This window comes from Cricetulus griseus, chromosome 6, assembly GCF_003668045.3.
Source record: "Cricetulus griseus strain 17A/GY chromosome 6, alternate assembly CriGri-PICRH-1.0, whole genome shotgun sequence".
In the NCBI taxonomy this organism is placed as follows: domain Eukaryota; kingdom Metazoa; phylum Chordata; class Mammalia; order Rodentia; family Cricetidae; genus Cricetulus; species Cricetulus griseus.
This window is the reverse complement of record NC_048599.1, coordinates 42,074,525-42,100,852: the sequence shown is the minus strand read 5'-3', so window position 1 is coordinate 42,100,852 and position 26,328 is coordinate 42,074,525. Positions and strand designations below refer to the sequence as shown.

Genomic DNA, 26,328 nt, shown 5'->3' with positions numbered 1-26,328 from the left:
TGTGTGTGTCTGTGTGTGTCTGTGTGTGTGTGTTTTCAGGGCTGGCCAGTTGGCATTGGATAACCAATTGGTGTGATCTTCCCTGGGGAAGACTATTTATTTCTCCTACTCTCTGAATTCCTATTGTTCTTTGTGCAGTACTGAAGGCTCCTGCTCTCCCCTGTTCACATTCGTATGTCTGTTGGTATTGGCTTTGTTCAAGTACTTCTGAACATGTTTGAAGTAATTTCATGTTAGTTTTTAGCACAGACCATTTTGCTAAAACCCTTATTTCATAAAAACTGGCAACCTAAAGACTGTAAACTTTGAAAGTCTTTTAAAATTGGACAAATTCCTGACTTGAGGCCTTCATAGTTCTAGGACACACATGATCCAACAAAGTTTGGAGATGCCTTTTTCTTAACTAGACCTGCTGTCAACTCTGTAAGACAGCATTCTTCTGGTTATCCTTGAATCAAAGGTAGTATTGTACCATCCTTGCCTAATGATATTGCAGCTAAAATAATACCTGTCTAGAGTACTTTTGAATACCGGCTTCCCCGACATTTGGAATTTACCTCCTTGCAACAAAAAATAGGGATGATAAAAAATTATCACACAAAGATGTTTTTTGGGGATTGAGGGGACAACAAATTTAATATTCAAGATATAGTTTAATTTTTCTCACTCATGTATTAAAGTGTGTTGTTAAAAGACTTAAGAAAGCAGTTGTGCTAGGAAATGGCTCTTGATATTCTGGGATTTTGTAGTGAGGTCTCTCTGGAGAATCAATATCTGTCACACTTTGTGAACTCATAGTGCCATAAGCTAAGCATGCTGATTTTTTCTACATGGTTTATCATTAAATTGGTTTATCTTAACTTTAAATTTATGCTTATGTTTGGAACAGGGCATGCTGCCATGGATGTTGCAAAGGCATATGCTGACTATAGGATAATTGATATGATAAAAGAAAAGATAGATAGCCTACCTAAACCATTGGATAATCAAAAAATGAAACCCAAGCTTCCTAAACTGAAGAGTGAAGGCACGGACATTAAGAAAGAAGAGGTAAAACAAAAGAGGCTGATGACCACATACTAATGGGACATCCTTAAAGTCTTGGTTGGGGTGGCAATAGCACTGTGCTATGCCGTTGCACAACAATGGGAAAAGAGCATGCTATATGCACCTTGGGTAATAGTTATAAAAATATATCTAGTAAAATTATTACTGAAGACTCTATAAGGTGTTCATTGTAAACAGAATCCATACAACACACAAATGATTGTGTCAAGTGATTAGAATATTGAAAACACTGGTATTTTATTTCTATCTGTGTGGTTCCAAATTCTACAGATTTGGTGAGATGGCCAAACATAGAGGGAGAGGACATTGCTGTTACTGAGGATGTCCTATAAGTTAATTTTCAAGCTGGCAGCTTCTTTTTGGGGGGGGAGCAGGTGGTTCACTTAAGTCCTGTAAGGAAGAGAAAAGTCAGTGGATGTCAAGAAATAGACTCCCTAATGGGAAGGCTGTGAAATACAGGCAGTGTGAAATGATCTGGGTAAAGGAACTTGGCAGAGGGGCAAAGTTCTAGTCATGGACTAATCATGGTGACGGGGTCTCCACCAACTGCAGCTCCTATCATATGCACCATCATCACTTTAGAAAGAGTCCATCCTATGAAAAATTCATGTTATTTGTCCCTGATAATAATTAAGGGAATCCCAGAAATGCAAGCTAATTATCCCTGCACACCCAGTGTTACAGTATTAATAATATTCTATCTTATCTCAAATTTTAGTATTTTTCTTCCTTCATAACTTCAAAGTAAAATGTAGACACAGAGCATACTAATGAATCCTTGATTTTGGCAATTTATCCTTTTATAATTTTTTTTCCAGGAAACACTGTCATCAGTTTATGCTGTACCACCGATAACAGAGGAAAAGAAATTAAGCAAGGATAATGTGGTGTATCTCAATTCATTGATTACCAGTGGTTACACTAAGAAGGTTGATATCACATTTATCCCACGTAGGGTAAGTACTTTTGTGAAAACTTCTATAACACAGCAGAACTCCTAATGTCATTTTCCCCAAGCTGACTCTACAAATCATCTGAACAAATGTCCACATTCATTCTTCACAGTTACTTTTGTGGAGATCCCTTGGCCATATTCTGCCACATTCATCTCAATGAGACCAAAAACTGTGAATTTTCAATATCTGGTTCCATTTGTTATTATTTCCATACTAATATTTACATTTTCCTTATTTAAAAATACAGGGCAGTCATTTTGCAAATATCCCCCAATTTTTGTTACATTATTTTCCCTAGAACAGATTCAAGTACTATGTTTGAGGCAACAATTCCAAGAATGTGACATGGCATTCTTCATAGCAGTTTAATCATAAGTTAGAATTTGGGGAGTTCCTATCACACATCATCATGTGGCATCTGAAGCTGAGGCCCTCTAGTTTCTTTAGTCGATGGCATTCCTGATGGCCATTCAGTCATCATATTCTTATAGGTACTTGGTATTGTAACTTTTCAGACCCTACTTCCTACCAGTACTTGCTTGGAAATTTCATACTACCAAGGCTGAACAAACTCACTAGTCTCCTAAAATATATGCCCCTTAATAGGTCGAGACATCTTTGGGGGAAAGAATTATCTTTACAGTACCCATCCAGCTATTCTGAATTAAGTAGCACTTTCTGCCTTCTGTTATGAAAATAATGACTTCTACATTAAACATAAAGGACTTTCCAATTCCTTTGACCTTGTTTTTTGATATCATGGAACTAAGCAGCAGTTGGGTCAGAGGTAACTAGAGAAGGAACTGAAGAGTATTTCTGGTCTCTGTTCCTAGGTGGTCCTTACCAGAAATAGTGATGTTCACGTAGCCACTAAGGTCTTAAGAGAGGAAAAACAGTAAAATTCACTTTAGATATGGATTTGATAGTTCGAAGTTAAAACAATGGGAATTCTTCCTAGGCTGGGTGTGGAACTCATGGATAGAGTACTTTCCCAGCATGTGCTTGACTCAAAATATGTGTGAGAGTAAAAATCACTGGCCATCATGGTAATGACTGCCTTGCTTTGGGCTGTTTACTTAAGATTTGGAGTCCTGAAGCCACAACAGCAGAGCTGATCAGGAAGAGGGAACTGCGAAGGGAGAGGTTCACATACGAGGTGGACTTTGAAGACTTCATGATGCCTTTCCAAAAGAACATCATGGAGAAAGCTCAAGCATTGGAAGCATCCCTCAAGTTATAAGTCATAGCAGTTGCCTCCTGGGGTTAGTGCTTTGTGACCCAGAGTCCAAAGTTTGGAGAAAGTACGTATTTCCAGCAAAGCCAAAGCAATCCACCCATTAAGAATTTGTTATTAAAAACCAGTGTTTGCTGTAATAGCTATAAATATCCTGAGTTGTATCATACAGCCCTCTTTCATATTGCAACAAATGGCAGCTTATACGTATAAATGCCCAACCTTCATTGAGAGTGCAGTAGACTACACTGAAGTTAGAAATATTGTCAAAACTTTACCAGATATGCTCCATTATGTTCATTAAAAATAATCCTAGTGCACATATATGGCCCTGGCATCAATCCCTAGAACCACATTAAAAACAAAAACAAAACAAACTAACAAATGAGTTTGAAAGGACATGTATAAAAAAATCTTTAAAAAAATGGGTATAAGTAGAACATGCCTATAGTCCCAGCACTATGAGGGCAGAAGATTGCAAACTGGAGGCTATCCTGTGTTAAATAACAAGATCCCATCTCAAAAAGTGCTGAGAGCATAGCTCAGGGGTAGATCAATTACCCAGCATATACATGGCCATGGGTTGGTTTCCAACACTACAAAAATAATAAAATAAACCTAGTAGAAATTGATAGGAACACAACTTAATATTGGGAAAGAGAGGTGATACACAACCCCTTGAGATGGGAGTTTGTTCCTCAACTACCATTGTAAAGGTGCCATAGATATCTTGTACTAGGTAAACTTTTGACAGTGTGCATGCCATTGCTTCCCTCTACTTTGATACTATAGAGCTCTTGCATATGAATTTGAAATGCCAGAGAACTCAATCTTGAATAGCAGTTACATTCCCTGGAAGCAACTCTCAACTAGCGGCTCTCAACTCTCTCAGACTAGAAAAAATTGGATTCCCTCACCTCCTGGTTGGATAACCAAGTATATGTTCACACTGGACCATAGGCCCTAGGATAGAGTTAAGGTCTATGAGGTCAATGTCTTACATATATTGCCTCCCAAATACACCTAACTCTGTTTCTAGGTAGCTTTTATAAGGATCCAAATTAAAATTAAAAACCATGAGAACACTCTGAGCTATGATCCTAAAAACACCAACAAACACCTTGAAGATAAATTCCTTTATCATCTGCTTGCTATAAAATAAACATTACTTTAGTTTAGAGAAATTGCAACCAAGGGACCCATCCAAATAATCTTCATATAATAGCTGATAATTTGAGCAAATTTTCTATATACTAGGAAACTATATGAGAATGACTAGAGAGAGCATATTAATATTCCATTAATATGTTTGGACAGAGTGAGTCAGAATAAAGATGTATTTAAGAAATCCAGAATGAAGAACTAATAAAAACTATGGGGAAAGGGAGCCTAGGATGAAAGTGATGTCCATGAAAGTGTTCAGAGGGATTTAAAACTAAAGCCTGACTCCCCTTTAGAAAGAAAACATGTTAAGGTTCTGACAGAGATAAGGAGCAGTAGAATAGACAGTTGGAGGATGTGTCAGCTGGAGAACCTTGATCAGGAACATTCCATGAAATTCACAAGAGGAGTTTCTTTCTTCCTCGGGAAAACCTCCCTTCTCTCTCTACCTCTAAATACATTGTAAGACTACTTAAAATGTACAGAAATTCTTTTATATAACCTTATTTCAGCTGCCAAAATGTGTACTGCTCTCAGAGCAATGCTATGATAATTTATTGACAACATCAGGAAGCCAAGGCATAAAGGAACTAGCTAGAGAACTTCTTCAGATTTTGCTATTATTCAAAGTAATGAACTTTACAGCAAAAGAAAATCCAGGCCAGAAGATACATGCAGTTACTGTATTCCTTTAGTTCTTTTTAGCTTAGAACAGCCCTCCTTTGTTTTTACTATTTTAGTAATATTTCTATTTAAGAATACAGGGCAGTCGTTTTGCAAATATGCCTCAATTTTTGTTACATTATCTTCCCAAGAACAGATCCAAGTCCTATGTTTGAGGCAACAATTCCAAGAATGTGACATGACACTCTTCATACCAGTTTAATCAGAAGTTAGAATTTGGGGAGTTTCTATCACACATCATCAAGTGACATCTGAAGCTGAGGCCCTCTAGTTTCTTCACTATGCACTTAGAGATGTCTCAGGGAGTATTTTTGAATGTATGTAAAATTTATTTCCGCCCCATCAATTTTACCCACTAATACTAATATCAATGGATGATTCCTTCTGGGATATGTAGTACAACAGTGACAAAAAGAAAAGATAATATTTTGATGTTGTCATGTTTCCATTCCTTAGATGCCTTTCCTCTACTGGTCAAGGTATTGTCTTCTCTCAATTTTTGGTAATTTGATCAGCACTCACGCATTCATTTCTTACTTGATAGGCTGTGACTGTGGAGACAACTCCAAACTCAAATTTGTTACTTATCTGCCATAAATTCCTCTTCTGTCTTGAGCTAATACAGTAAGTAAAATATCAAGCAAACTTAGTCCAGATCCCCTTTCCAGGGAGCTTTATGGCCCCAATGCAGATGAAGCAACCACTTGTACCTATGTAGATAAACACTACCACACACTTCCTAGCTCCTGTCTTCTCAGTTGTCCAAACAAGTTGATTTTGTATCTTCCAAGTGCCCCTTCTCCTCCCCTGTACCTATTATGTTCGCTTTCAAATACTTGAGTTTACATTAAGTGTACACATTTGTGAAGTGTAATATGATGCAGACGTATTAATAAATCTCAAGTTCTTGGACTGGAGAAATGGCTCAGTGATTAAGAGGGCTTATTGCTCTTGCAGAGATCTTGGGTTCCATTTCCAACATTCCTTTCTGTAATTCCTGTTCCTGGGGATCCGCTGCCCTCTTTTCACCCCCAAAGGCACTGCACACAAATGGTGTTCTCAAATTTATGCAAGTTAAATGCACATATACAAGAATAAAAAATTAATTTTAAAAATCTTAAATTCTAATGCCCCTTTGAGTCACTTACTGTGGGGCAATAAGTATATGGACATAGAAATTAATTTCATTTTCTGCTACTAATCTTTCTTTAGTCTTATTCAAGATTCAGGTGCTGAACCTAACAGGGTAGAAGAAAAGATTTCCTTCTCTCTATCAACCTACATGAACAACACTTGCTTTGCTTGATTATCAAATTGTCCCTCATTCGGCCAGTGGAAATCATTAAATATCAACTCCTAATAACAAAGGTGTCTCCTGACATTTATCTACAGGATTCTCTGTTGCCGGGATATACAGGGAAATGCTTTTGCATTGATGAAAAAGAGAAATGAATGCAAGACATCAGATCTTCATCTCAGTGATATGGAGAAACTTAGACATTTTTAAACATAAACAGAGAGAATACTGGTCCTATCAGCACTCTTGCCCTACGTGCAAAATGTGTACTTTCATTCTAGTGGCTTGGTGCATTTGAAACGGGGCTGTATTTGAAGGATATTCAAGTGGACTTTGACGCTAAGACCAAACAGAGTAAAGTTGGAGCTCTATCAATACCCTGAGAAAACATTGGGTTTTGCACAGAAGGATTCATGGTCAGCTGCAGCAGGATGGGAGCAGGGAGCTGTGTCTCACCTTCCAAACTAGAGTAGAAAAGTCTATGTGAGCAAAACGGTTACTCCTCAGAGGAAGCTTTACTGTCATAAAGTCTGCCAATGTTACATGAAAAGATAGCTGCACAGATTATACAACAACTCAGACTTACAGTTGTGTAACATGTAAATGGAAATTTTCTAGGTTTTTATGGGTTTATGAGTTTTGGGGTGTAAACTGTATTTTAGCTTTTATTTTATTTTGACTTGTATTTTCTGTTTTTTAAAAATGAAAATGCAGTACTTTGTAATAAACACTTTTATTGTTTTGAAAAATGAAAGGTGGGCACAGAGGTCTATAATATCAAAGTATCTAAAGCTTTTCCCATTCAGGGAACCTTGAGTCAAGAACTGAAGAGCAAGTAATTTGAGAAGGGAGCACCCCCAAGACAGGGTGACACAGGATAGGCAAGTGAAGGGGCACAAGAAGGGGTGGGCTTTCCAGGGGTGGTTAAAACATAGCAAAATAATCTGGGTATCTGGATTCCTGAATCAGCCATAAATAGCTACAGGCTAAGGGGTGGGTAAAGAAATGCTGTTCTGTGTCCAGCAATAATTCCATGGAGGTCATGACATCTACCATCTAGAAAGCATGCTAGCTGGGAATCAATGCACAGCACAGCATAAGGTACTTCTTTGATGTTATACCATGGAGATGGGTTTAAAGTGCTAGTTTTATTCACAGACTGGGATTTGAATCTTTAATGTCATTTACTAATTGTACATCTATTGGCCAATTACCAGTAGTCACCTAGTCTTTGTTTCATCATTTGTAAAGGAGGGATAATAGCTATGTGGCCTTAGACAACCTTGCAGGAACCAGCCAAATGTGTTAATACCTTCAGAGCCACTAGCCCTGTGCCCATGTGTACAGTTGGTACTCGGTTGTGGTTCATTGTGAGCCATCAGGCAGAAAGGAAAGCCAAAGTGGGCAGAAGGAAGAGGACCAGACCTGGAATGCACAACAGTGAATGTTTGCTGACACACACTCAGCACTAGTGAATTTAAAACTTGAAAGTTTTAATTTAAGTGACTCAAACATGTGCATATTTACCTAGTTTTGTTTCTAATAATCAGAGATAGTCAATTAATACTTGCTGGAGACATCAGTACCAATTCCAGTAGTGGCAGTTTCTGTGTACAGTGGCCCAAGAGTTTACTTTTTTTTAATTTTGTCTTCAGAAGTTAATTTTCTCCAGTATCTAAGTAGTTGTGTGGAATAAACTGGTACATGGAAACAGAGGCTGGGACGGGACCTCTAGTGCAAGCAATTTGTGAAGGGAAAAGTTCTCAGATGAAACTTGTCAGAAAAAGGACAACAAGATGAAGCAGGAGAAAAAAATTAAGAATGTGAGATCAAGAAGGAATTGGCTCCAGTCTGTTATGTGTGGCCCCATAGAGGATGGATTGTACCAATAGAGGTTTTCTTACCCAGAGGTAAAGAGGCTAGGCTATTATCTCTGGCATCGGATACAAGCTGGCTCCCCTTACCACCTAACTTGGTAACTTGCCATGACCTAGCAGGCAAAGTGTGAGATTCAGTCTTGATCATCACCTTTATTGGGTAATAAGGGCCAAATGAATAACTAGGGAAAACCTCTGTTTTCCCGAGACAATTAGGCCATTGGAGCCCCAAATGGTTTAGCTCACTGGCAGATTCAAAATTTGAATACATTACCTGGGAGTGATTGGAAGGTGGTTGCTGAGATGTGACTTTGAATGTTATCTCTGGCCCTGATACCTTCCCACTTCCACCTCTCTCTGGTTCTAATATACAAGGAGATAAAAATGTACCTATGCCACATGCTCCCCCATGACCACAGTATTCAGCCTCACAGTAAGCCTACGGACCATGCAGCCAAGTGAGAATCCAGATCTAGTACACAAGAGCAATCCCCCCCAAGGAGGAGGCAGCTGAGACCCTCCACTCTCATCAGCTGAGCACAGACAAAGGGAACCCAGGTAGGGTACCAGAAACTTGGGCTCCAAATAATAGGCTTTAGAATGTAAAATTTGAGGGCAAAGGTCTAGAAGGTAATTCTTTGAGATTATTTTTGCATACCATGATTTCTCTTTCAAATGAATTTGATTTCAGAAATTTGTCTTATTCATCCATAAGAATAAAATTTAAAAAATAAAACAAGAACAGCAATGCAAACTTTCTTGGAAGCTACTTAGAAAGAGAAAGCAATTCACAAATCCCAGTGGTAGTTTATTTTTCTTAAAACTTAATTATTAGACATTGAACTTATAAACACCCGAGACAGAAAGATGATTTTATTCCCCCATGTTCTGGGATAAGATCCCATCTACTGGGTACAAACGAATGAGCCCTGGTAAAGTTAGTTTAGCAACTTATATTGAATTTTCACTGTAGGAAATGTGATGTGAAGTCACAAACGATACCCAAAAGACCCACTGAGCTTGCATCTTGTATTCAAGGAGAGGGTGGCATAAAAGGAACGGGGGCGGGAGGATGCAGGTCAGATACCTTCTATACTGAGACAGTAATTTCAAGTAAGGGGCTAACTGGACTTTATTGTTATTTTTTAACCATTTCCATGAACTATTATTTTGTGAATTTGTGTTTGTTTAACTATGGATCCTAGAGGAAACTTACAAAGAAGCTCACAATAACATCCTCAGGTCCCCCCTTAGTTATTGCTACATCAAGCAGTATCTGGGTAACAAGGAAAACCAAATATTCTCTTTGCATTCCGGAAGCCAACGGAGATTTCTTATCATTAGAGTGAGTGAGCAAGCGAGTGTGTGTGTGTGTGTGTGTGTGTGTGTGTGTGTGTGTGTGTGTGTGTGTGTGTGTGATGCCTGTATTCAGGATTACTAATGGTGATGTTTCCCTTTTGTCTTCGTAGGTAAGACTTTGAAGAGGAACTGATACACAAAGCTGAACCCCTAGATTATAGTGACTAACCCAATGATTTGAAATACTCCTCTGTTCCCCTAAAATTGAGATGGTTATTATGGTCTTTGTTCATGAGGCTTCGGTATCACACCCCTGCCTAAGGAAATGAGAAATGAAAAATACAACTTTCCATGTAGGCATTAATGAAATCAACATATAAAATAAAATGAGCAATACACAAAGTATTCTGGATAAGTCTGAATGAATCCCCAGCCAAAGCAACACTATATAGCTAAAGAGTCTGCCAGAAGGGGGATTTATCAACCACAGGACATCACAGGAGAAACCAGGCAGACCAGGCATCCCTAGATAATGTACTAGGTAGAGACCTCTATCTATCCATATTACAGATCTAAACCTTCCACAATGTCAAAGGCTAATATTACCATTATGTTGACCAGCCTAATTCTGTCCACTTTTAACTTTATTTATCCACTCAGCATATGCTTATTTAGTGCTGTTTATAGAATCCCTAAGCACAATCCTTGCTCTTTCCTGTGGTACATCACAAGGAATAACTGATCCAGGTTGTACTTCCCAGGTTTCTGTATCATCTGGTTTCCAGATGGATTCAGAGAGTGGAGATCCTGTGTAAGACAGAAGGTAGAGGGAGGTGTGGAGAAGACGGGATAGTTTTCTTTCCCTCTTTGCCTTCAGTAGCATCCAGGCAGTAGCTGTGTCTATCTCCCTCTCACTTCTCAGCTTCCATGTAACAGCCCTGGCACACTTCTCCACCCCTATTTTCTATTAGTACCATTCACTCTCCCTGACCTACCTCCTAGGGTAGTACCAGTGACCTTTGTTCTTAGAATATGGGCTACTTGGCAATTCAGGTTGCTTCACTAGCCTCTTCTGCATAACCCTTACACCTACTCTCCTTTCAGAGCCACCCCAAGGTTTCCCTTTTCTTCATGGGATCCTGATTTACTAAGTTTCAAACACTGCTGTGTCAGAAAGCAATGGAATGCAATAATCAGTCTTGGACACTAACCCAATAATTGAAGAGTATGATAACACTTAAAATATTCTGCAGAGATTCACAGCTAAGCACTGAGATGAACTCCTGGAATCCAGTTGTAGAGAGGGAGGAGTGATAAGCAAAGGGATCAAGACCATGTTAGGGAAACCCACAGAAACAGTTGACCTGAGTAAGTGGGAGATCACAGACTCCAGACGGACAGCTGGGGAACCTGGATAAAACTGAACGAGGCCCCCCTGAACATAGGTGTCAGTTGGAGGGCTTGGGCAGTCTATGGGGCTGCTGAAAGTGGAACCCTCCGAATGGGAGGGAGAGGGAACTGGAATTGGTATGTAAAATAGGATTGTTTTTAATTTAAATAAATTTTTAAAAATATTCTGCAGTGTGTATTTGTATATGGTTTAATATAGATCAAAGATTTGATACAGCAGGACAGAACATGCAAAATCATAGAACATTATGAGATTTCTAGCCACAGCCCTCTGTAGTCTATATCCTTAGTCATTAGGTGTAGGACACATGATACTTAAATTTCATAGTAACAAAATAGCTGTGAGCCCAGGCATGTATTTATTGGAGCAGCTTTTGTACTCACTAACCATAAAGTTAAACATAAACATTAAATCTTTTTCAGTACTGTAATGAAATACCTGACTCAGGCTAACTTTATACAGACAAAAGGACTGATTATTTGGTTCATGGTTTTGCATGTGGAAAGTCCAAAGAGCACAGTACAAACCCATGGTGAAGAATATTCTTGACTGCCTTGCCTCATGGAAGATAATAGCAGAAGCATGTCATGTTGCCAGGCAGAAAGCCGATGAGAGACTGAATGGAGCCAGGTTTGGGCTTCTATAGCATTCTCATGAGAACTAACCAGGTGTCCATAAGAAATCTCTAATCCCCTTTCGAGGACATTCGGCTCCACTTATAAAAGGTTCCATCCCTCAATAACACTACTCAAGGAACCACATACCTAGGACCTTCCTATAGGAACATGTTCAGTTTAGGAGCCTGTTAAAACACCAGAAACTGCCAATCTGCACACCTCTAGATAATTTAGAGTTTTCAGCTTTATGTAGTGCATTATCAAATGCTAGGGTTTCAGACGTGCCAGGAGATAACCATAGGCTTCTCTAGTATAGCTACATGATGCTACCTCTCACAACCTGTGAACTTACAGTATATGACATAAGTATATGTATATGACATACAGAATATGACATTTCGATGGTGAAATGCCTCCCACGATGAGTTCTGTAGGATAAGGACTGAACTCAGCTCTCCTGGAAGAGAATTGGATAGAAGGGCAGTATCCTTCATGGTAGAGTAATTCCTGGAAGGAGGAATAGAAGACAATGTAAGTTAAAACTATACCAGAGAAGAGACAAAACCAGATCCTAATGTGTGAAGAACAAGTTGAGGAAGTGATTCATTTCCACTTTATTCTGATTCCTCCCTCTATCTAGAGAATTCCTTGATGTTAGTAACACCATAGTTTTTGTTTGTTTGTTTGTTGGGTTTTAATTTTTTTGGTAGTTCCAAGTATTATTTTAGGTTATCTCGCATAAAAGCATTGGTATTTGCAATTCAATATGGAATCTGCTAAAGCTAATGTCAAGGGGAGGATTGAGTTACTGAATCCTTAGCATCTCCCCTGGAAATGGTGTCTCACCCAGGCTCCCCTATAGTGCACACAGCACAGCTTCTGTACCCTCTCTGTTCTTCCTTATGGATGAGCTCTGCTTTCAGCTGCAAGGTAACAAAATAGTCTCCCCTTCCAGAATCCTGAGTGAAAATGTATTTACCCACAGTAAAAACTGGGGACTCTAGACCTTGCTATGGCCTGAGGATGCAACATTCATGCTGGTCAGATGAATTTTCCAATGCAATATCTGTGGGATAGTTTACTCCTACGTCAGTCACCAAAACTGCTATCTGAAGAGGGGTGCCCTTGCAAGAAAAAAAAAAAAACATATTTTACTCCAAAAACGAAAGCTATGAATGCTGGAACATAAAAAAAGAATATTTACCCACTGCAAACCCTGTCAGAACATTAAATACCAGAATTTCTCAAACCCACCTTCTAAACCTTCACCTCTGCACATACTACCTAGGCAAGCTCATTACACCTCTACTTGGAATGGTTGTCATCTCTATATCTTACTTAGGCTTGTGTCTTTTAATCTCATTCCCATCAAAATATAACATTTGACAACAACACTGTTTAACATTTTCATTATTTATTAACTTTTGCATATAATGGGTTTCATTTAGACAATTTGATTGTGCCCTTGCTCATCCTCACTCCCCTGAATTGCCTCCCCCATCATCTTTATCCTCCAATAGTCCCCCTTCTGCTTTCAGGACATCAGGTTGTGTATATACAGTGGTGCTTCAGACATCAATCCCCACAGCAAACTCACTGCCTGTCCTGTCTAGTTCTTCGCTCTAGACCTTGCAAGTTCATTAAAGAAACCATCAAGCATTCCAGAGTGAAACACGAACTCCAAGTCATTAGGATGCCATTTCTCTTCCCTCTGTCCCAGTTCGCCTCTGTTAAATTTCTTGAATTTATTGTTTGAATCTGCACCCACACCCTCTTAGCCCTCAACAGTATCTCTCCATACAAAATCAATGAGGAATCCCGTTTACATTCTCTCCTTTCCTGTAGTCTATTCATTGCTTCCAGCTATTTGTTTCAATGAACATGCTTGTGTTGGAGGTCTAACTACCAATTCATTCAAATACCAAAAATGATTAGTCTCCAATGTCAGACAACACAAGTTAACATATCCCACAGGATCCTATGAGGTCTGGCCAGTACTTCCTCCACCAACTTCCTTCCCTTAAACACACATCTGTAGACACTCTGCTTTATTTTATTCACCATGCTCTGATTTTCCATTGAGTTTGTGCATAAATGATACTCTCCAATGAGAATCTGTTTTCTCTCCTCCTGCACCTTGATTTACATTACCTCATTCTTTTTTATCTCAAAGCAATGAACTTTGTCACAGAGAACTTCCCTTGACTTTTAAGATTTGTTATTAAGTTGGACGTAAACTTGGCTCCATATTTGGATGGTAAATTGATTCCTTATCATAATTAATGCTGTAAATCTTTGATGAGCAAACAAACCATGGCCTAGGATGATGCCCTGGTAACCAAGCAACTGAATCTCAGACAATCCTAACAACAGAACCTCTAGCCAATGTGAAGCCAAAAGCTGCTAAACCAGAATCATATAATGCAATTGTCAGTTGCAGTAAATCAGGCTATTATCACTTCCGTGTGTGTGTGTGTGTGTGTGTGTGTGTGTGTGTGTGTGTGTGTGTGTGTGTTTTGAGGCATCCTACAGCACCTTTCATCTGGGATGTTGGGATGTTGCAAGGTCTTAGAAGCCCTTTTTGGTTTCAGAAAACGTTGTGAACATTCTAAGACATTACATGCCATGCTATCATGTTGTCATGTTGAAACATAGTAATTAGATAAATTATTTTAGAATGAATTACAAATATGGCTAAAAACCACATTCAAACATTCTCAGTGCCCATTCAGGTATAGAGAATTTTGTTATTACACTAATTCCTCCATTATTGCTGTATATTTATGAATCATTTTCTCTAACAATGGATCTTGTTTTTCTGCAGGACTCTAGGATTTTTTTCTTTTTTGCTACTAGTACACAACAATTTCAAGTCCTCTTCAAAACAGTTTCTGTACTACTCATTGAGACTGGGTCTGCCTTTCTCCAACTCATCTTCTAGTTGAGCCTCATCTCATCTCTCTCTCTCTCTCTCTCTCTCTCTCTCTCTCTCTCTCTCTCTGTGTGTGTGTGTGTGTGTGTGTGTGTGTGTGTGTGTGTGTGTGTGTGTTGATTACTTTGAAGGTATGGAAAGAGTGCAAACAAGCGAGGAAACAGCCATTATAAATATCATTTGCAAAAGACTCTGCCGGCCATTTTTGGTTGTGGGATGACAAAACTGGGAAAGTAAAGAAACTATACACCTCTATCACATGTCAGGAGATAAATGTGTCCTGCAGAATTAAAATTCATCCCTAAATGTGCCATATATATTGTTATCAAACATGAGAACAGTGTTTGACTCGCATATTGTTTTGTATCACAGACAAAAAGAATTACAATAATATGATTTGGTTGGCAACATGTTTTTCCAGTGTTTCACAAAGCTTTGAATTTTCTTCATTTGAAACGCATGTTTGGGGATATACACAAAATGGCAATAGGTGGCGATTTCTGGTAAATAGAAATAAACAATGAAAGGGTTAAAATGAGGGAAGAAGGGAGAGAGTGAGGGAAAATGAGAGAGGGAACTTATTGATTCATTCAGTTGCAGTAATTGGGTTGGTGGTTTTCTATTTCATCCTTTAATTTAAAAACATCATCCAGGTTGGACAAAAATGTACTTAAATCCTTTATACTTTTTTCTAAAATCAATAGTTCTGAAACACTGTTCTTTTTAGGCTTTTGGTTTAAAATATTACTGGAATAGAGAAGGGAGAAAGGTATTTTAATTCTTGTATAAGACTTGCTGATTCTGGTTTCTTCTTATTCAGTTTGTGACCCCTACAAGTGGAGTTGCTGAAAATTTTTAAACAGAAAGAAATGGAAATTAAAATTTTAGAAATGAACATAGAATCTTTGCCTAAAGGAGAAGAAAAAGTTATCCATTCACTCATTTATGCCTTGTGATAAATTCTAATGACTTACTATCAGCATCCTAGAGTCTTGGTCCTGGATGGTGGTAGTTCTTGTTGTCACAATAAGAAGAAACTAACTAAATAACAGACTTGTTAGCATAAATTTGGATGAATATGACAAGAGCAAAAACATCATGTGAGGTTTTAAGTAAGCAGCCAAGGAGGATTTCCCTGGGGAAATATCCAAGCTGAGAGGTGCAGAGTAGTAAAGGCAGGCGGGCTGCACAGAAGGAGAAAATACATGAAGGAGCAGTGCCTTGACAAAGCTCTGAGATGGTGAGGCTTGCTGTAAAGCAGGAGGAAATCCAGACGACCTTCAACAGAGATGATGGCAAGAGAAGAGCAATGAGGCTAAGGCTAAGCCAGGTCAAACTGTGTGGACCTTTCAGAGAACATAGATTTCTTTCTAAGTTTAATGTAAAGCATAAAGAATAAAGAATAAAAATTAAAGCTGACAAATGACACAATCCACTTCACTTAATTAAAATCTTTATCTCATTGATCTGAGGAAAAGTCTGAGATGAAGAAATGAACTAAAGCTATCCATTAAGGTGTTGTATTCTCTGTAGTAAGTTAGCTTCTTGTGCTTGCCTGTCTCCAGATTACCACAAATTTTCTTTTATTTTTCACATTCCAGTGTAGCATCTTTACTCCTTCATTGAACAGGGTTGACCTGGGTAGCCAATAAAATCACTAAGAGATGATGGTCCATAGGTAAACCATAAACGATAATTGCAGTGATGGCTGCCAAAACCTGCTCTCATGTTGTGAGAATACTGATGTCACTCTGTTGGATGATTAATTCTCATAAGAACTGAGGCTTCCACCAGCATCCAGCACAAGGACACCATCTGTGTACATGAACCACACTGGAAGATCTACCATTCATCAGGCTTCAGATGACAATAGTCCTATAACATGAGAGATCCCTGGCTAGAACTATCTAGTCAAGCTACTCCCAAATTCCTGACCCATGGAAACTGTGAGAGATAGACAACACTCACTGTTTATGATACTTAGGTTTAGGGTAGTGTGATGCAGCAGGAGATGACTAATTGCACTGTGGAGGCTCCAAGAAGAAAGTGGATTTGAAAGATACCTTAGAGGGCCCACTATATGAGACATGATGAGGGTCTTGTTTTGTGGGTGTGATGAGGCTAGCACTGAGAACACCATAGGTTTCCAGTTTATGCAGCTTCATACATGGCATCATACAATGAGTAGGATAAAGTCATCCCAAATGAATGCAGTCCCATATGCCATGTGTTCAATTAAAGAACCAAGTAGATAAACAAGCTCAAAAGAATAAAGTGTGGAAAGTGGCATACATTTGATACCTTTGGGATTGCTGATGATATTTAGAATCATAGGAATAAATTACAGGGATATGACCAGGACAATGATTCTGGCTCATGAGCTGAAAGCTGAAGTTTTCCATAATGTATAAATAAAACAAGAAGCTGGTACATGAAAAAAATAAGGGGAATTATTAGAGGGGATGGACTAAAAGATGTGGTTAGTGATGTGGTGTTAAATACAAGAAAAAGTCATTCTTTCCCAAGTGCTAGAGAGGTATGAACATTTTCACTCATGAATTGTGGACAAAGATGTCACTGCAAAATTCAAAGGGATTGCTGTTCAGCAGGTGTTTTATATTAGGAAGGGCTTTGGGGTGTATATATAACATACTGGTCAAAAATCAGCAAACTTCAAGGAATGTAAATGGAGTCACTATATAATGAGGGAGACAATGCCTCAAATACACAACTTATGCCACCAAGTAAAACCTCCAGTGTTGGGTATAGCTAACTTCTTGTTGACTCATTGACCACAGGGGTTCCCTGGAAGTCTCCAGACATCACATTATGTTGCCAAGACTATTGGTTATTCTCCACAACCTAATGGTAAGACCCAATTATGGAAAAGAATTATTATGTCATCAAATACAGAGAAGTTGAACTAGAAACATCCCCCTTACTAACACTCATGGTGCTGGAAAGTTCTCTGCACATTACCACAGAGAAAAAGCAATCATCAATACCACCTAAATACAAACCCCGAGACCTACAAGAGTGAACTTTCTGCTACTGATGCAATAGTGGAACAAATGTTATGGGTGCAACCAAAACATTTCTTTTTAAAATTGAATTTAATGCACACTCCACCAGATGGAACCCATATCTGATACTACCAAAGTGGCTAAGAACCTGAGACTAAATAGGTAATGAACCTAAAGGAAAACTTAATTATTCTTCTAAAAGCACATAGCAATAAAATGGCTCCTAATGAGATATAGACCAGTGACATCACAACCCTCATTAGACAAGCTTCTTGCAGTAGATGGCATAAACACAGAGACCCACGACTAGACTATTTTCAGAGAGTGAAATACTTTGCAGTACTCAGTCATGAATGGGATTGTACTGGCTGATTTTATGTGTCAAATTGACACAAACTAGAGTCAAAGGAATAAGGAGCCTCAGCTGAGGAAATGCCTTGATGAGATCCAGCTGTAAGGCATTTTCTCATTTAGTGACCAATGGAGAAGGGTCCAGCCAATGATGGGTGATGCCATCCTTGAGTTGCTCATCCTGGTTTCTATAAGAAAGTGGGCTGAGCAAGCCATGGGAAGGAAGACAGTGAGCAGTTCCCCTCCATGGCCTCTGCATCAGCTCCTGTCTCCAGGATACTGCCCTGTTTGAGTTCCTGTCTTGACTTCCTTCAGTGATGAACAGCAATGCGGAAGTGTAAGCCAAATAAACCCTTTCCTCCCCAACTTGCCTGTTGGTCATGGTGTTTTGTCATAACAATAGAAACCCTAACTAAGACAGGGATATTTTCATCAAAGCCCTCCCCTCAAGGATCTATGTGTAAGAAGGGGTGAGAAGATTGTCATAGCTAGAGGTGATGGGTGACTCCAAAGAGTATCTTCCAGACACAAAAGGACTAAAGTACATATGAACTCACAGAGCCTCTTGCAGCATACCACATGAGACCTCCACTGGGCAGGTAAAACAAAATCCCAGCAGTAAAAACAGGAAGTCGACACAAAGTCCTATGAAGCATTTCTCTAATTATTCTTTATCAATAAAAACTCAGGGGTCAGATATTAGGGTAAGAACCTGAATGATCAGAAAAGCAGCAGAGAAGCAACCCACGACCTCCACTTTCTCATTCCTCTATCCAAAAATCAGCCAAGACCCTACAACTTCCTGTGTCTCTCTAGCTGTCCCTGGACCTCTAAAACCTCTATAGTAATTTTGGTCAGCTAGTAGCTAGCTCTGCCCTCTGATTCAAAGCAAATTTTATTGTCAGTCTTGAAAGTGTCAGAATGTGACAAAAAAAAAATCCCACAGTACTCCTACTGCTAACCTAGAAGCTATTTGCAACTAATCTGCTGGAAAGTGGAAAATCAGTTTTCTCTGATGGTGAGTCACTGAATGTATCAACAACATTCTATGGCAATCCACATGCCTAGGAGCAGTTAGACAGCACACACACACACACACACACACACACACACACACACACACACACACACACATACACACACACACCCATGGGTTTTGGGTGTGTGTGTGTGTGTGTGTGTGTGTGTGTGTGTGTGTGTGTGTGTGTGTGTGTATGTGTTGGGGAGGATATGTTTCACTGAATTTTGGTTTTATGTTTTGTTTTCTTTTGACTTTTTTGGTTTTCAAGAGAGGAAAATGGTGGGTAGGGAAACAAAGAGGATCTGAGTGGCATTAGGGGAGGGGAAAACATTATTAAAATGTATTATATGAAAACATTTTAATAAAAATAAAAAATTAATAACAAAAAAGTAAGATACAAAACACCTTTTTCCCAGGAGGCAAAAATTCAGCCCCTCTCCTAAAAAACTTGGGACTGTATTATAATGTTGCCTTGAGAATCTAAATACTGTGCAGTTTCATTGAAGTTTCAGCCAATGACAGTTTCTCTTTCCAGTTCCCTTTCAGCATGCCCCATGGTGGTATTTTATCACTTGCCCTTAGGTAACAAGAGTTTCCACCTAGGTATTTCAGTACTAAGTAAGCATCAAATCAGCATCACATTTGCAAAGTATAAGTGGTCTGAACCTTGATGCCCACTTGTAAACTGAGTCATAAAATATTCCTCTATGCTGTTCTTACCCTGGGACCTCGTTCAATAAATCTAGAGTAGAAGGGACAGTTCATGAACTCTATCAAGTATAATGTTTGGAGTAACAAAGTTATTAAGCAAGTCTGATTAAAAATAAGGCACATGGAAGGACTATTAATGGTGTCATGCTCCTTCTGCTTTTGAGTCTCTAAGTACCAGGAGACAGACTTACTCTAAGTGGTGCAGGGATGGGGAGGGGGGGTTCACTGGAAGTGGTTCTTGCCATGCCTCAGGCTGGAGTGGTGAATTTCCAGGGTCACACTCGATCACACTCTCTCTGTTTCTGTCTACTTTGCTAGCCCAGGAGATCTAAAGCTAGGTTCAGACTTGGCAACCATGGACTTGAGCTTGTCAGCTAATGCTTTAGGGTTTTATATTGCTGTTTGCTGTGAAGAGACACCATGACGACAGCAACTCTTAAAAAGGAACACTTAATTGGGAAGCTTGCTTACTATTTCAGAGGTTCTATTCATTATCCTTGTGGCAGGGAGCATGGTGGTATACAGGCAGATGTGTTGCGGGAGCTAAGAGCCCTTCATCTTGACTTAGAGGCAACAGGAAGTCAACTGAGAGTCACACTGAGGGAAACTTGAGCAAAAGAGACCTCAAAGCCTGCCCCCACAGTAACACACTTCCTCCAACAAGACCACACCTACTCTGCCAAGGCCACACCACCTAAGAGTGGCACTCCCTTTGGGGGTCATTTTCTTTAAAACTACCACAGCTATTAAGCACAAAAAATAAACTTTAAAGTTACAGTGAACCTTTCAATAACCTTTCCAATAAGTATACGAACATGATTAATTATCTTAGCTCTTGCCATATGTAGATACTGAAATCTTAACTATCAATAAATACTGAAGCTGTGCTTAGGGTTTACTTGTAATCATGCATCCAAAACATTTGGATTTTCCAGAAGAGAATCAAAAGAAATAGCATTCTAAAATAAAGCTAGTTTCATCCTTTTTCTCATTGTCAGTTTTTTTGACAACATTTTACCTATAACTATAGACCTGTATAAATTATGACCAAACATATTTTTGCTGCTTCCCAGAAAATCCTTTGCTGAACATGTAGGATCTTCATCTCTGCTGTTTTATGTACCAAAGGATAATAGATTTGGCAGCAAAAATAGGCAATATATTCCATTAAAAGCCAACTATATAATTCAAAGCTGGCTTTAGGTTCTGCTTCCAGACCAACAGAACATTTAGCTTCCAATGGTCTGAAACATGCTGTCCAAGATAATTTCCAGAGTCACATTTTATTCCTTTTCAAAAGACAGACATCAATTGTTATATTACTTTTGTATGTTCTCTAAATAATAATACATGTTTTGACAGGGAGATTTGATTAAATTTATTAATCTCTTGGTGAGATGGTTTGATTATTTAATAAAAAAATTGAATCATGTTATTTAACTCTTCGGATTTAAATAAAATTAGATTATAAATGAAATAGATTGTAGAAGGGGAAAACCCTATAATTCAGATGGAAAATGAAAAAAAATTGCCCATAATTCCAATACTAGAGAATAATCAGTTACTTTGGTCTTTTTTTTTACTCTGCAAATATTAGCCTTAAAAAGATCCATTATAATAAACACAGTGGTTTTTAGCCTTTGTTTCTGACTATAGATGCCACCTACGTGTGAGTCCTTATAGGAAATTTTAAAAATATGAAAGCTTTTAATACAAAAATACATCCCATTGAAAAATATCAGTGCCTTCATTCCTTTGGAGGTCATTCCAAGACATGTTCTGTGGAACAGCTCTTATAAGCACAATTAATGTTTTCCAGGGTACCAAATATTTAGCCATGTCTGAGTTGGGGCAGTTACATCATCATGTTTGTAAAATGGGGCAACCTCCATGTGTTACAGACAAAAAAAGACAGCCTGTTCATTCCAAGAGCTGCAGGGATGTGGAAGATATGGAACAGAAAACAATTATAATACACAATTGTTAATCCAGGCTTTAAGATAAGCAGGGCATGCCATGCAGCTGCCTAAGGAGTCCAGCCTGTGCAGGGAGATGGACTAGGGGAAGCATGCTCTCATGCTGACTCTCTGGGGGGTCAGTGCAGCCAAAACCAAGAGGAAGACAGCCACCACACAGAAAATAGTCCAGATGCAGTGCCATTCTGCAGGACCGAAAAAATACTAGGATGAAATACGAAGCAGAGATGTTGAGGCGGGCTTTCATTACCTAGTAGAAAATCAAACATTTCAAAGCAGGCAGTGAGATAGTTTACCAGCCGTGACACAATTAGGAATGCACTTCTGAAAGAGTGATGAGGCTGGGTGTGGAGGAACACACCTGTAATCCCACCACCTTGGAAGCTGAGGAAGAGGGATCCTTAACTCAAACCTAGCCTCTGCTGTATGAGACTATCAAATGGGGGAAAGGAAATGGAGAGGAAGAAAGGAAAGGAAAAACCCAGCAGGAGAAAAATGGCAAGAAGGAAGAGCAGTGAGGGAGTGCTCCCTGGCTGGATGAGGAAATGAATGAAAGATGAGCACTTCAACAAGACTGGTGATGAGCCCTTTGCTAAGGCTTATGCTACTGAGAGACTAAGCTAGAACACTCAGGTAATTAGAAATGGAAAGGATCTAAATTAATCCGTGGAAACCTCATGAGTATCAAGGATACCAAAGAGATGTAGAATATTCCTTCGGTCCCACAATCTACTTGGATACCATCTTAGATGATGGTCACACTTGTTATTTGAAAGACAATATTAAGATTTTCTTCAATACACCTTTTCATCCTTTTGATGTAATATTTTAAAAAGAGAAATACAACTTTTTTTGGATTATACTCCAAATGGACCACAGAAAGATCAGAGATGTGGTGTTTGAAGTGGGGAGACAAAAACATTGTTATCATAGTGAGAGTAGATGGCTCAGGGTCATCACTTCTAAGACCTTTACTGCCAATTTATTGGTGCAAACTACCTACAGCATCATTATTCTGGACAAGATCATTTAACTGAAGTACAAACAGAAAAGAGAATAATCTATTCTGAGCAACATAGCAAATTCTAGTCATTTGTAGCCTGTCACTGAGATGATTATACAAATGGACTCTCATTTGCTAGGTGGGAAGATGTGTTGGATAAAGGATTAGAACATTACAAATGTCAGAAGATGATGAGGCTCAAGCTACTTCTTTCCTTTCTCATTAGGTTGCTAACAGATTTATTTGCATAGTCCCCTTTAATCTAGAAGGACAGTATGGGGAGCAGTACAAATATTTGACAGCACTTCAAACTGTCCACAACCCATCATTAATCCTCCTAACACTGCATGCTTCCTAAGTGAAACTTTCTCAAACTCTTTTGAATTGCCTCATGAGTTTTCTGACACTGAACATATTCAACAAATATGTATATAAATAACTATCTGGAAGACCATTAAATGAACTTTAGGCAAGAATTATACCAAGATGAAAACACTGATTTAAAGCTTTGAGGGTTCCTTTTAAATCTTGACTTTTTTTTCCTACTTCAACTATGAACATACATTTGTGTATAAAGAAATTCAACTCAGTAGATGTAAAAATTACAAATACAGTTAAGATAATATAATGCCCATAATTCCTTTAACAATCATTTTGCTTGATGTTGCCATGGCTTCACTAGGCTAAATCTTTAAAAAGCAATGATTTAAACACATCATTTACTTGCCCTTTATTGACAGCCATATTTGATTGGTTGGTACACAAGACATAGATTGCACATAAAGGGTTATTGAAATGTAACATTGTAAACCAAGTACTGGTGTCTATTCACATTGTAGAGTTTTTTATGGAAAATTAATTTGAGGAAAATAGCATTTCATTTCATCTTAGAGTACAGAAAAACAAAGGTTCCACCCAGAAATTAGAAATTGTGCAAATATCTGAGATATAGGAAACGCCCAGGTGTGAAGGAGATAATAGCAAAGAAGCTACAAGAGGAAACTGTTATTTCATACATCAGACATAGTGAGTGAACCCTTGAGAAGGGGAGATGCCACTGTTGGAGAGTATGAAAGAGGATAACATCAAAACGGAATGAAGATGGAAGATGCTGTTTTCTGTATGAGATCAGGATTCTTAGACTTGAAACCGAGTGGGCTTCATAATTACCTAATGTTTTAGAGTTTTGTTTCCTGACATTGTTCAAGAACAAAGCCACACATCCTTCAACAATGTGGAAAGAGGTGGCTGGCAGATGGGCTCAGTCAGTAAAGTGCTTGCCATGGAAGCACAAAGGCTCAGGTCCTCAGAAATCTCATGCAAAAATCCAGGTGTAGCAGTGTCTACTACTAACCCCAGAACTGGGGAATTGGAGACAAAGGATCACTGAGATGCTCCCAAGTAGTCAGGATGGGTGGGTGAGCCCCAGGTTCAGTAAGAGACCATGTCTCACAAATAAGGTTGAGAGTGATTGAGGAAGATAGTTGATGTCAACCTCTGGCCTCCACCTGTGTGTACAGGTGAGAATTTGTGAGCATATACATGCACACACACGAATGCATGCACACACACACACACACACACACACACAGAGAGAGAGAGAGAGAGAGAGAGAGAGAGAGAGAGAATGTAGAACAAAGAAAGGAATGAGTCAGATGATGAAATTGGCTCCCTAACGAGGGAACCAAATCTGTGACTTGAGACCTCCTTGTAGAAGCTACACATGCACAAGCTTGTCTAACTTCTTTATGATATTGTGACTTGAAGAGAGGATAGACCAAGTGGATGGCCTTTGTCAACAGATGGACCTAAGTCCAGTCCCAGGCATCAAATGTTCCCCTTCACCTTCTATAGATGCAACTGAGGTTTCCGGGATCACAAAGGACATGTCTCACCTTTCAAGAATCCTAGCATGGAAGATGGGAACTGTCAAGCACTACTGTTGGAAATGGGACTAGGAAATCTGACAAATAGGCCCAGAGAAACTGACTGGACAAGAGAAGCATGAAAAATGAAAGACTACCAATTGGAAAATTCAGGCTACAGAACATGGCTAAGCAACTTTATTCTCAATGAGAATGTGATTGCCAAGAATCAGTCTTCAAGCAGTCCAGGATTCAAAACTTATTTTCATATAGAATATAAGCAGGAAAAATTGCAGAGGACTTGAAAACATCTCTCCCTTCATTTTTCATATGGCTGTCTTCTCTTCATCTAGGTTTTGCATCTTACATAAGGTTTTCCCCCAACTACTTAGCAATTTTAGCTTATGTAGAGCATAGAAATGCACCACGTGTTTTTTTAAAGTTAACTGATTAGACAACTCTGGTCTCTGAATCCTGTTCATGGAAATGTGCATCCATAGCAGATGCTGTCAGAGCATCCATATGTATGCTGCCCAAGTCCTGTTAACACTCTCTTCTGATTCTCTCCCCTTGTACCCCACCAGAAGTCTCCAACAAAGAATCCTGCAACAAATATCACATGGAATATGTTGGCTAAGTGCCTCAAGTCCCCACCTCTTTATTGGGACAACCTTTAGGCATGAGAACACGCCAAGTATCCTCAGAGTTCCCCAGACTCTGAGTCTCAGCACCCACAGCAGTCATTCTCATTCTGTTCATTAGCACACCCTGTAAATGATGTTTTTCACTCCCCATGCCTCCTAGACCATCTCCTAAAAAACATCTGGCAACCCTGTCTTTATCTGGAGAAACCCTACATCCAACAGCATTTTTCTATGGAGGAAAATTAAGCAAACATAAAATGGCTGAGGTTAAGATGAGTCTAAACTAACAATGACAGATGATGATGCAGCAAGAACAGCTGCAATTAAAGATTGCAAGTAGGAACTGACTGATGAGTCCTGGTACTCCCCATACTCCTGAGAATGGATGTGACTCCCTGTGTTCTGACAGCAGGACTTTGTATGGCTGTGGCACATGTTTTACAAACTGTACAATGTTTAGTGGAAGCCTCCTTCCATGCAGCTCCTGAACTACTGCTCTTAATGAATTCCAATGCTATATATAATATATGAAAATACGTGCAAACTACATGAACACCGAGTTTTACTAGCAGTGAATTCATAATAGTACTTTACTAGGATTTATTTAAATTTTATATTACTGCTCATTTGTTTGTTTTATTATTGTGTGTGTGTACAATACAGAGACATAGGTTCACACGTGCCTACGTATATGCAGGCTTAGTGGAAAACTCCTTTACCTGCTGAGTCATCTTACAGATGACTTGTTACAGAGTTTAAATTGAAATGACATTATATAGCATATCATTTTCTCATAGTAAAAATATCTCAGTATTTTATCACTATAGTACTTGTGATTTCCTACAAGCCCTTTGGCTATTGAACCACATTCTTTTTCTGAACAAAACAAAGTCAGGGGCATTGAATAAAAACTAAGTACTATGAGCACATGCTCACCCCTTTCTTGGCAGCACAACACCTGGATTTTAAACAGTTAGTTCTTAGTTCCTAAAAGAGCAAACATGCTGTTAGGGAAAAAGAAAAATACACAATAGTCTCACCAACCTCGGGTGTAATATTTACTTTTCCCTTTCTAGGATTGAAGCTGCTGAGTCTAAACTGGGTTCCTGCCAGGTTCTTATCACATTCCATTAACAGTCTTTCTTTTCCAGGACGCTCTGCAAGACATGAGGAAACAGTATCTGGGGAGGACCAGCCA

General features: G+C 38.9%; 1 protein-coding gene across 1 annotated transcript in view; it reads left to right on the top strand.

The window, feature by feature from the left end:
- The window catches only part of Ankef1 (ankyrin repeat and EF-hand domain containing 1), a 16,502-nt gene extending 13,238 nt beyond the window's left edge, over positions 1–3,264 (top strand). The window contains exons 7-9 of the mRNA XM_027421680.2: positions 890–1,050; positions 1,887–2,024; positions 3,106–3,264. Of these exons, the coding sequence (XP_027277481.1) occupies positions 890–1,050; positions 1,887–2,024; positions 3,106–3,264 (458 nt within the window). The remainder of the gene's footprint in view (positions 1–889; positions 1,051–1,886; positions 2,025–3,105) is intronic.
- The last annotated feature ends 23,064 nt before the right edge of the window (positions 3,265–26,328 follow it).